Genomic DNA, 12,430 nt, shown 5'->3' with positions numbered 1-12,430 from the left:
CTCAGGATATAAGTGGAGGGCTGGGGACTAGAACCCAGGTCACCAGGTCAGGGCTCTTCATCATCCTGAAGGAGGGGAGTAAGAAAGGGATGGTCTCTTTGCTCTTACTAATGCCTTCACGCCACAGCCCTGCCTCCTCAGGGAGACTCTTGGCAGGGAAGAAAGAGTGGGGAGAGGTTACCATGGGGAGCAGGGACTTCTTAGGTTGTTAGGCCTGAGGCCCTAATGATCCCCTGTCAAGTCCACCCTGGCTTTGCCAGGAACAGCACAAACACAAAGGAATGCAGTGGCACGCTCCAGCCCACGCGCACCTGCAGTACCCGCCGAGTGTGTGCGGCGTCCAGCACAGGGCCTGGGAATCGCTCTTACACATAGGAAAAAGGTGCTCAACCTCAGAACCCTAAACTAGAGGAAGGCTCATTGAAATTACCCTGAGACAACTTTTTTTTTCCCCCTCACCTGTCGGATTGGCAGTTGTGACACCCTGTGCATTCATTGCTGGTGAGAGTAAAACAGCCTCTGTGAAGGGCCCTCTGGCAACGTCATTCAAAATGCAAAATGCCTTTGACCCAGCAATTCCAAGCCCACGTGCAAAAGGACATATGCACAATGCTCACCATTGCCACAGTGCTTTCACAATAGCAAAAGACAGGAAGCACCTATACGTCCACCAGCAGGGGACAGATTGAATACATTGTACCACAGTGAAATCACACACGCCCATTGCAAAAAACAACTCAGCTCTAAGTGTACCGAGCTAAGGAGACAATCTTGATCTAGTACCAACATCTGAGAAAAGCAAGGTGCATGATGAAAGGAACTGTGTGCTCCCTTCTGCGTGAGGATACAGATACAAAAATATATATAAATGCATATTTATGGATAGACTCACGTATGCAGAGATTATCTCTGAAATGGAATCTAAGAAATTGGTTATCATCTTTTCTTCTAGGGAGAATTGTGTGCGCTGGAAGACCGGAGAGGGAGGCATTTTATACCATGTACATGTGCTACCTACTCAAAAGATAGATTAAAAATAAGAATTTGTTTAAAGTGCATGTAGCAGGGTGGGTTTTTTTTAGATACCAATTTATATTTTCTCCCAGCTCTGGCTCCTTTGCCTCCGGGAAGGTTTGTGGCAGAGCTTCCTGGCTTTTGTTTCCAAAAGCTCTTTTGTTCCCAAGAGGAAAGGATTTGAGGAGACAGAGAATGCTTCAGGGTGAAAAGAGATCCTCACGCCCTGGACCTGAGTGGAGGAGAGAGTCCTCTGTACCGGTCCCTTGGCAACTCCAGGAAGAAGGAGATCAACATAAGAAGACCTGGCCATCCCATGCTCTAGGGAGCCTGAACCCTAGGCTAGGAGCTGCAAGCCCAGGACAAAAGGGATCACTAGGCTGGGTTCCGGGGTCCTCGTCCTCACTGTTGTGGATGGAGGACTCCTTGCACATGTGTGCATGCTGCAGGCACCCTTCCCCAACCAGAGTGCTGGGAAGACCCCTGGAGTTTTGGGGCAATGGCAGGAGAAGGAAGAAAGAGAAGCCCCTGGACACACAGAGGAGGAGGAGTCCTTCACCGGCACAGCTGCGTGGGAATGCACAGTCAAAATCAAGGTGGCTTACAGAAAAACAAAAGAAAGGGCGATTCTTCCACGTGGAAGTAAGTAGACTGTGCAGTGTGGTCTCCCTTTGCCCCTCTGGAGCCACAGTGCCCCATCTCTGCCTGACTCAGCCTGAGGCCAAGGCCCTCTTGCTACTGGTTGGGTGTAGCCGATGGAAAGCACCAGTAGGAGAACTGGGACAAGGGAGCCCCCTCCATGCCGGGTCATCGGGTCATCGTAAGGTGATCTCCGCTGGAGGCTGCTGCTCGTGCAGGAGCCTCTCTGGGCTCTTCTCTTTCAGGGGTGGGAACAGCCCCAGGGTACTGCTGACGCCTTCTTGGTTTCCTTGAAGCCTCACTCACCTGTGAATAAAGTCTCTCTGCTAAGCCCTCCTCCACCTGTGGTTTGTGAGCCTTCTGTTTCCTGCTAGAACCCTGACTGCATCACGGGCTGGATCCTAAGTGCTCTGTGCAAATCCCATCACCTCCTCCCACATCACCCCTCTCCAGGCTTCCCATAGCCAGACCAAGCCCCTGCCTTCTGCTCCGCTCTCCCACACTCACCCCTCCCTCTCTGAACTCAGCCAGTTTTCGCACATCCCCTTTCCCTCTCACCGCAGGTCCCTGCAAATGTTCCCCAGGCCTGGGCTCTTCTCTACACTGCCGCGTGCCCAGATACTTCCCACAGGAAATTTAGTGTTCCTTCCTTCCGGAGGACTTCCACTCTTCCTGTCCTCTCCGCAAAAGCACCGCGGTCCTCTCTTTCCTGGGGTTAATCCTCATGCTTTTCATTTTATGACTATTTGATTATTATCTTCCCCTCTTCCATCTCCCAGATGATGAGATCCTTAAGGGCTGGGACTGGGTTTGATTTTGCTCTATTTTATCCCCAAAGACTATCACGATGCTGGCATACAAAAGTGCTCATTAAATATTTTTTAAACAAATGGGTGAATGAACTAATCATTTGTTCCCATTTTGCACCCCTATAAGTGTCGGAAGCTGCACGTGCCCCAGCAAAACCCAGATGCTACGTAGATAGACTTGCATATAGGCACAGAGATGCACACTCATCCTCATGAAAGTGAATGCACCAATGCACTGGCATAGAGGCTAATGCACATCCTCATGAAAGTGAATGCACCAATGCACTGGCATAGAGGCTAATGCACATCCTCATGAAAGTGAACGCACCAATGCATTGGCATAGAGGCTAATGCACATCCTCATGAAAGTGAATGCACCAATGCATTGGCAGAGGCTAATGCACACATACAAGTGCAAGGGCACACACACACACACACAATGAGAAGGAACCATGCCAAGCAGAGACATACACACACATGCACGAAAAGTGCTCCCAAGGCGGACGTCTGCCACCCTGAGCTCATTAAAGCTGGCTAAATATAGCCTGTCTGCAGCTGTGCTCAGCAAGCTGCCCACACAGGCCAGGAAAAGACACCAGTTACCAGGCAGAGGAGTGGAGAGGCCAGTCGTGGGCAAGGGGCTTCACTCATCCTTGTCTGTGGTGTGGGGTCTTCCTGGGGAGGCCAAGGGCAGAGGGTATCTGGGAAGGGAAGCCCTTTGGTGGCTGGTCAGGGCATTCAGAGCTGTTCCTCTGGTCACTGACCCTAGGCAGCGGGGTGTGACGTCAAACCACATGCCCACGATGGGGAGAGGTGAGCTGAGCCATCTACATCTCTCTGTGTCTGAGCTGAGGACCCAAGCTCAGTCCAGGACCAGGGGCTGGAGTTAGGACCCAGCTGGGGATACACTGGGACTCAGGTGGTGGCCAGGAGAGAGGCTCAGCAGAGGATGAAGATAAAGGGTCAGACTGGGGCTAGGGTTGGGACTCGGTGACCATTGCCAGGTCCTTTTCTGGGGACGAGAAGAAGATTGGGACTCGGTGACCATTACCACATCCTTTTCTGGGGACGAGAGGAAGGTTGGGACTCAGTAACCATTGCCAGGTCCTTTTCTGGGGACGAGAGGAAGGTTGGGACTCGGTGACCATTGCCAGGTCCTTTTCTGGGGATGAGAGAAAGGTTGGGACTCGGTGACCATTGCCAGGTCTTTTTCTGCAGATGAGAGGAAAGTTGGGACTCGGTGACCATTGTCAGGTCTTTTTCTGGTGACGAGAGGAAGTTCACAGCCCCACAGAGCATCTGCTCTAATGTGTGGACGTGGCTGTGGGAAGACCCTCCCTGCACGTGGGACAGCTGCCTGCTGTCCCCACCCCTGCAGCTAACGCCAGGCACTGGCCCTGGAAAAGCCATGAGGCGACATCATGGCTTTGGGTCCCATGTGTCGGGTGGCTGTTGTCATCCACACAGGCCGGGTCCAACTTCGAGGGCCACAATGGACAGGTCTTCTTGCTGTAGAATCTGCCCCTCAACCCATCCTGCGTGGGGGTGGGACAGAGGGAGCCTCCTCTCCACTCGCACTTTTCCTGCCCTGTGCACTGCAGAGCCCTGCACCTCGTGGAGCTGCTGAGACTGGAAGGGAGAGGCATGGAGAGGGTGAGGCAGCGGCCGGTCTCCTGGGAGAATGTCGTGCCTCCTCCCACCAGACGTTCCTGGATGGGGGTGCGGACAGAGGAAGGGGAGTTACTGCCCCTTTGAGACAACAGCCCTGCCCTCTGCCTCTTCTATGGTGGTGGCATATGGCAGCAGGAGGGGTGGGCTGGGCTTGCTGGATTCAGCATGAGTGACCCCGGCTGCCATGAATGGGGCCACAAGGGCAGAGGCCAACAGTGAGGGGTACAGAGGGACCCTGATCCTTCCCACCATTTGCTGCAGAGGAACTGCCTCTGTCTCCTCTACAGAGATGGATGGGCTGCTCAGGCTTCCCAATTAGCCCACAAGAAAACTGTGCTTAGAGAGTCCGTGCCCCTCCCAGAGTCGGGGTGGAAGGGAAGGGGGACAGCTGACAGGAAGAGGAGAAAATGGGCAGGTAAGGTCGTATGGGGGCAAGATTCACGCTTCATAGGAGAGGAGCCATGGGAGGGGAAGCAGGGGCTGTGAGGACCAGGCTTTCCTCCTCCAAAGTCTCTCTGACACTCTGAAGGGAGGACCAGAGTGGGTGAGATGGGAAGCAGGGAGGCAGGGAGGCAGGGAGGTAAGGAGGCAGGGAGGCCAGTGCACCGGAGGATGCAATGGTCCAGGAGAGAGAAGACAGGGCCTCAACTAGAGAAGGGACGGGGACAGAGCGGAGTGGGTGGGTCTCATAGCACTGCTGGAGGTTGAGTGACACTAGGAGTGGCTGATTTGACAGTGGATGGTGACAGAGAGAGAGAAGTCTAGAAGGCTTCTGGCTTGGACTCATGGAGGATGGTGCCATGCACACTGGATGGAAGCACAGAAGGAGTGAGGTTCGATGGAAACATGTAAGATCTCTGAGTCCCTACAGCCAGCACCATGGCAGGTGTGGTGGAAGCACTCTGGAAATGGTCACTGTGCTAACTAATGGAGCAGCAGGAACAATGCAGAAACACAAACAGGCACAGACAGAGGAAGCCAGGGGACAGAGAAGCGGCAACAGAAGACGCTGAGAACGTCAGACCCAGGAGGGACTCCGTGTACAGACAGACAGGCCCCAGGCAGGAGCTGAGACTGCACAGCAACTCAGCAGGAGGTCACTCGGGTCTCCTCCCCCAAGTCCAAGGCCCTCTCTCTTCTCTGGCCCCCACCGAGCCCCCACACACAATGGCTCCCTTGGCTTCCTCTAGTTTGGTTTCAAATAGCAGGCTCGCGCCAGTGACAGCAGGCTGCCAGGCCGCCTGGCCAACTGCACAGTGAAGGCTGGGGCTGCCTGGCAGCCGCAAAGGAGAAAGTGTCCAGGACACCCCTCCCTGCACAGCCATTGCAGACAAGCCCTTGCAACCTTATACCTGCGCCTGTCCTGAGAGGCCCATGGTGGCCTCCCTCCCCACACTCCCAACCCAAGAGGCCCCATGCTCTCTGGCCGGCTCATGTCCTCCTCTCTGGGGACTCCAACGCTTGGGGAAACACTGCTGTGACAATGGCAACTGAGGCAGCCGCAGGACCAGCAGAGCGCCAGCAAGACTGAGCCCCACTTGATAAGATTCATCATCACATGGGCACCAGGTGTGCCAGCTTCCAAGGCACATCCGTCCAGTAACAAGTGAGAACCATCAGTACTTTCTATCCACCGTGCGTGGATCCTAGTATCTCACAGATACCATCTCTGGTGCCCTCGGCAACTCTAAGAAGTAGACGGTATGGCCATCTTTTCTTTTCTTTATTTATTTTTATTTTATTTTATTTTATTTTATTTTTGAGACGCAGTCTCACTCTGTTGCCAGGGTGGAGTGCAGTGGCACAATCTCGGCTCACTGCAACTTCCACCTCCTGGGTTCAAGCGATTCTCCTGCCTCAGCCTCCCAAGTAGCTGGGATTATAGGCACACGCCACCATGCGCGGCTAATTTTTTGTATTTTAGTAGAGATGGGGCTTCACCATGTTGCCCAGGCTGGTCTCGAACTCCTGAGCTCAGGCAATCCTCCCGCCTTGGTCTCCCAAAATGTTGGGATTACAGGCATGAGCCACTGCGCCCAGCATGACAGTATGTTCATCTCTCCACAACTGAGTAAGCTGAGGCTCAGAGACATCAAGTAACTTGTCCAAAATGTCACAGCTACTAAACGAGAGAAGCTGAGTGTCAAACCCAGGCCTTACCACCCTGCAACCCCAGACACCATCACACCAGTCCCAGGATGTTCTGACTCCTGGTGCCAGGGCAACTTTCACCACCTCGCAACTTGTGTTTAGTGAGTTTTCAAAAACCCAGTGGAACTATTAAAGAAGATAATTTGCATGCAAGTACGTTTTATGTGGAAAAGCACCATTATAAATGCAAGCCATTGCGATTCTTCTTTTTTTAATTCAGGTCACAGATTTTTCTTCTGCCAATTTTGCCTTAAAAATAAACAAACACATTACCATTGATCATCACCATCATTTCATAAAAGAAAAAGCATTTTAATGCCAAAACTAGGCAGGATGTAATTGTAGAATTCTGTGAAAAGGAGTCCTCTCAATGGAATATGCTCAATGCGATGGAAAAACACAGTACAGTATTATTGTTTTCCTCACGGCTGAAAACCTTAGGCTCATTTGGGCATCCCCAACCTAGACGACCTCCAAGGTATCATTTGAGCTCCACAATGCATCTGCACATACGCTGTCATTCTTTGCTAAATAAGAACACTTTTTTTTTTTTTTTGAGATGGAGTGTTGCTCTGTCACCCAGGCTGGAATTCAATGGCACGATCTTGGCTCACTGCAACCTCCGCCTCCCGGGTTCAAGCGATTCTCCCGCCTCAGCCTCCCCAGTAGCTGGGATTTCAGGCATGCACCATCACACCTGGCTAACTTTTGTATTTTTAGTAGAGACAGTGTTTCGCTATATTGGCCAGGCAGGTCTCGATCTCCCGACCTCAGGTGATCCACACACCTCAGCCTCTCAAAGTGCTGGGATTACAGGTGTGAGCCACCGCGCCCGGCCTGAGAAGAACATTCTGAAGGAGCAGAATTTGATGACAGCCTTCAGCAATAGAATTCTAACTATTTAAACATACATTTTTCTTCAGTCAGGTCCAGAGGTCACTAAACATCTCGTCAATTCAATTGTGTCTGTGGAAAACAGAGCCGTGGTTTGGCATCCCGGAGACAAGCCCCGCGTCGGGCGGCTGCTTGTGCTTCGGGGCTGCCGCTGTCTCCTCTGGCCAGGTGCTCAGAAGGCGAGATGATGGGTTCCTTTCCTCTCCTGCATTCCTGGGGAATGTGGTGACACCCCTGTGCTCAGCATGCTTGTTATTTTACAATGTTTTGGCATCTCAGGGGCCTTGCTGGCCAGGAAGAGACTGCCCCTCCCAGGGCTGGCTAATTCCTAGAGGTAATAACCACTCCCTTTGAGGGCGCCTTTCATAGGCAAACGGACCAGTCCCAAACCCATATCCCCAACCACCTTCTCTGTCTAACTCTCACCCGCCAAACCAATACTTCCCTGGCCCTAAATCAACCCAAGGCCAGCTACCAGACAATGGGACACCAGCCCTACAGCCCAGAGCCCAGAGCCCTCGACATGCAAATCAGCCAGCCCTAGGTAGTTCTCCTGCTCTGCCCTGTCTTTCCAGCAGAAAACCCAACAAGGGCTCTGGGCCTTGCAACTTTGGGAGGCCCAGTCCACTCTGCCCACCACCTCCCCGGGCTCAGGCCTGCAGCCACTCTGCAAGCTCTTCCATACCTCAGCTGCTGTTCTGAGGTGGAGGCGCCTATGACATCAGCCTTTCTATGGCCTGGAACCCAGCCTTGAGTGGGCTTCCTGGCCCTTCTGTCTCCTGACCAAACCCAGTGCTTCCCCCATGGCTTAGCGCGGCGTGGCATGGCCCCATCTCTCAAAACCTGTGCTGAACATCTTTTTCACCTCTATACATTAAAGACCCGCAGATATATTTTAACACAGTTCCCTTGTGCTGAGCTCAGTTCCTTACACCCCTACAAGGGCTAGGGAAAGAGAACTGCCGTCGTCTCTGCCCTGTCCTTCCCATGGCCTGATGCCCTTATGGCCTGGGCTTTGGGGTGCCCCTGACAAAGATATTCACACCTACCAGCCCCTGAAGGGCTTTGTCTATGAAATTGCCATTGATTATTCGAAGCAGAAAAATATTCTCCAGGTAAGGTACAATGGCTCATGTCTGTAATCCCAGCAGTTTGGGAGGCTGAGGCAGGCAGATCACCTGAGGTCAGGAGTTCAAGACCAGCCTGGCCAACATGGCGAAACCCCGTCTCTACTAAAAATACAAAAATTAGCTAGCCATGGTGGAGGGCGCCTATAATCCCAGCTACTCAAGAGGCTGAGGCGGGACAATCGCTTGAACCTGGGAGGCAGAGGTTGTGGTGAGCCGAGATCATGCCACTGCACTCCAGCCTAGGCAACAGAGCAAGACTCTGTCTCAAAAACAATAAGAGAAAGTTTCTCTGGCAGGGGATGTCTGTGTACCCACTCAAGGCTGGGTTCCAGGCCATAGGAAGGCTGGTGTCATAGGTGCCTCCACCTCAGGACAGCAACTGAAGGATGGAAGAGTTTGCAGAGCGGCCGCAGGCCTGAGCCCGAGGAAGTGGTGGGCAGAGTGGACTGAGCCCCCCCAAAACTGCAACTATAGATCAAAGGAGCAGGAGAGAGAAGTCAGGAAAGTTCTGAGTACAACGCCACCCCAAACACACATGGACTCCTCTCCTGACCCAGCCGCATGTGGAAGTCAATAATGCCAACAGCAAAGACATTTGGCCCAGACATTGGCCACTGAGTCCTCCCAGAATGTCCAAGGAAGACGTCCTGAGGTCACTATGTCAGCAAATGGCCACGTCTCGACCAAGTCTTTCCTGGGTCCAATGCTGCGCTCGTCTCTCTGGGAAAGCACAGGGGGAAGGAAACCTGGAGACGCCTGTATAACACAGAGGACAGGGACTCAGCCACAGGGCCACGGGCTCTGCAGAGGGGTGGCCTCTTCACAGAGCAATACTGAGGATCATCACCCCAGGCACATCCAGGAATGAGGTGTCTCTGAACCTCACTCAGTCATGTCAGTCACCATGACACCGTCTGTGGTTCCTGGAAGTTGTGTCACCCAAAGGTGATGGACACAGGGGCCATGTTCCCCATTCCTATCCTCCTCTCTGTCCTCATGCCATGATCTCATCTGCTCTGCTGAGCTCATGCTCCCAACCCACCAGCCTCCCACCCCTCCCTCTGGCCCTGTGGATTCCCCAGAGACGGAGACGTAAGCTGGCCTGAGCTGCCCAGCGACAGGAACTCAGGAACCCGAGGGGCTCAGTTCATGGGTTAGAGAGTGGCCCAAACTCAGGCTGAGTGACCTCAGGCCCTCCAGTCCTGCCTGCAGGCAAGATGGCAGGGATCTTGCCACCCTACCCGGCTCTGAATGGATGAGAGGGGACCCAGGATCAACGAGCTTGGACCCATCCAAGGGGAAGTAATGACCCCACGGGGTCAGGCTTGACTCACGCTGCTTCTCCTGGAGGATGCTGGATGTGCACGGCGCGGTCCCTTCTCCTGCAGAAAAAGAAAAGAAACGTGAGCAGATCCTTGTCACTGTTGCCAGGCACTGTGGTTCCCAGGGAGGCTGCTTGGAGCTGCCTCTGGCCCTCACTTGAGAGCTTGGGATGGGCAGAGTTACCTCCCACCACTTTATGCCCTGCTCTGCCATGCCCTGACCTAGCCCTTGGCCCTTCATGCCACACCTGATGCCATTTCTGGGGAGAGCACAGCCTGGCTCCTCTGCCTCCTCAGGCCTTTCCACCTCTGTCTTGTCCTCCAGCCCCTCCTCTCCTCCCTCCTCTACAAAGCAGCGGCTTCCCAGGAGCCGCCTGCCTCTCTATACTCACTCTCTCCTCCGAGGGTCCACACTGAACTCCAAGCCCACAAACCACTGCCAGGGCTCTGCCTCTGGCCCAGGCCTCTCTCCTTAGCTCTAGATCTGCGTATCCCACTGCCCCCCAGATGTCTTCTGTGGCCACTCCCAAACACTGCACACCGCCCATGACCAAAGCTTCCCTAGAAGCCTGCGGCCCCTCCCAAAATGTGTCTGCGGCTTCCTCTAGGGCCCCAGTTCTCTGAGGAAGGGTTCCAAGGCACAAAGTGAAGTCACCTCCTGGTCTCCCCAAGGGACTCGAGAACCCTTCCCCATGCAAAGCTACCTCATTTCCTCCCCTGCAGAACTGAAGGGCAACTCCAGTCTAAGAACCTACTCCATCTCCACAGCCCACACTCCAGGGCCTGGTGGGTGACTCCTCTCCTGACCCTGTGCCTGCCTCTCACATGAAACTTCTCCAGGTGTGTCCATCGGAATCCATCACCCTGTTTCTGCAGCCCTCTGCCTGCCAGGGCCGCCTTCATGGCCCATGTCCCCTGAATCCTGGGATCGTGGCCCCCGGGCCCTCTTCAAAGCAGGCAGCGGTAAACAGTGGGAAGAGCGTCCAGCTGGAATCTGGAGGCTGACTCCGTTTTAGGCTCCCTCTGGCCCACTGTGTCTCATAGGGTCCAGCACTCTCCCTCTCTGGGTTCATTCCTACAAGATAGCAGGGATCCAGTACTCGCTAAGAATCTCCAAGTCCTGAATGCCCTTGAGTGACACTGAATTATGACTGGATACCTGGATTCAAATGCCAGCTTCTTCACTTACGAACCATGCACCCTTGGGCAAGTTACGCAACCTGTATATGCCTCAGTCTTCCAATCTATAAAATGGGGATAGTACTGGTACTTGCCTCGGAGGGTTACTGTGGATATTAAATGATTAATATACGTAAAGCCTGCTGGGCACGGTGGTTCATGCCTGTAATCCCAGCACTTTGGGAGACGGAGGTGGGCAGATCACCTAGAGGTCAGGGGTTTGAGACCAGCCCGGCAACATGGTGGAACCCTGTCTCTACTAAAATACAAAAATTAGCCGGGCGTGGTGGCGCATGTCTATAATCCCGAAGCTACTCGGGAGGCTGAGGCAGGAGAATCGCTTGAACTCAGGAGGTGGAGGTTGCAGTGAGCCGAAATCACACCCCTGCACTCCAGCCTGGGTGACAGAATGAGACTCTGTTTCCAAAAAAGAAGACAAATAAAAAAAAATATATATATATGTATGTGTAAAGCCTTCAGAACACAGTCAGGCATCTAACAGGTGTTCAGTAAGTGAGGATGATTCTGATTCTTGGTTTTTTACTTGTTTACCTCTAACAATTGATTCAAGACCTTGTCCCTTTTGTCTTCATCATGATCCCAGGTGGAGCCAGACAGAGAGAATCAATGGTTAATGCTAGATGCCAGCTCACAGCACTCCCCAGACCCAGGGGCCGTGACAAAACCTAGGCCCAAGAAGGGCCCAGATAGAGAACAGAGACCTGGATGCCATCATAGAGCAGTCCCCACACAGCACAACAGGATGGGCACAGACTGTTTCCCAGGTGCAAGAGCAGCACAGATGTGGACGGGAACAAGGAATGACCCAGTGGCCGATACACAGGTCAGGGAGCGAAGGCCCGCACCATGTCTGAGCGCCAGTTAAGGCCCGTCACACTTTGCTGCCCCTAAAGAAAGTCAGCTTTGAGCACCCAGCAGAACTGGGGCCTAGCAGAGGAATGGAGACATGCATTCGAAAAAGCACCTTCTATGGGCCGAGCCCCATACTAAGGGCCGTGGGGGATGCAGAGATGAGGAAGTCAGGGTGAGGAAGGAGCAAGAACACCACCGTGCAGGGTGGCGCATCGCCGACGGCAGTGACAGGCAAGACCGGCAGAGACAGGGGGACAGGGAAAGATTCATTCTGATTGAGGACCCCAAGGAAGCCCGTGCCAGAGCAGAGATTTCAGTTTTGACAGTAGAGGAAAGGGCTTGGCGTTCCAAACCAGCCAGCAAGATCACGTTTATGGAATGCCAAGTTCAAGGCAAAGCGGGGGTGTGAGAGAACGCGGCCCTGGGAAGGAAGACCATTCACAGATAAGAAAACCAAGGCCTGAAGAGGTGAAGGGGCTTGCAGACTCTTCCAAATCCAAACCTCCTGCTTTTTCTATCACACTCCACCTAAAAGCAGCTGCAGAATGAGGAAGGCCCCATGCAAAAAGGAAATGTGAGGTCCGTTTTTCAAACAGAAAAAAAAAATGTTGCTAAAGGTACTAAAATATAACATTTTTCCTTTTCCCTGAGGATGCTCTAAAACCTATTATGGTGTTTTCTTTCTTTCTCTCTTTCTTTCTCTCTCTCTCTCTCTTTTTTTTTTTTTTTTTTTAACGCAGTCTCGCTC

At 53.1% G+C, this 12,430-nt stretch overlaps 2 protein-coding genes across 6 annotated transcripts in view; one reads left to right on the top strand and one right to left on the bottom strand.

Annotated features, from left to right (window-relative positions):
• TXNDC17 (thioredoxin domain containing 17) overlaps positions 1–12,430 on the top strand; it is a 997,418-nt gene that overhangs the window by 848,982 nt on the left and 136,006 nt on the right. The window lies entirely within an intron of this gene.
• The window catches only part of PITPNM3 (PITPNM family member 3), a 103,308-nt gene that overhangs the window by 40,379 nt on the left and 50,499 nt on the right, over positions 1–12,430 (bottom strand). Inside the window, exon 4 of the mRNA XM_050765257.1 lies at positions 9,643–9,690. Within this exon, the coding sequence (XP_050621214.1) occupies positions 9,643–9,690 (48 nt within the window). The remainder of the gene's footprint in view (positions 1–9,642; positions 9,691–12,430) is intronic.

This window comes from Macaca thibetana, chromosome 16, assembly GCF_024542745.1.
Source record: "Macaca thibetana thibetana isolate TM-01 chromosome 16, ASM2454274v1, whole genome shotgun sequence".
In the NCBI taxonomy this organism is placed as follows: Eukaryota; Metazoa; Chordata; class Mammalia; order Primates; family Cercopithecidae; genus Macaca; species Macaca thibetana.
This window is presented reverse-complemented; position numbering and strand designations above follow the sequence as displayed.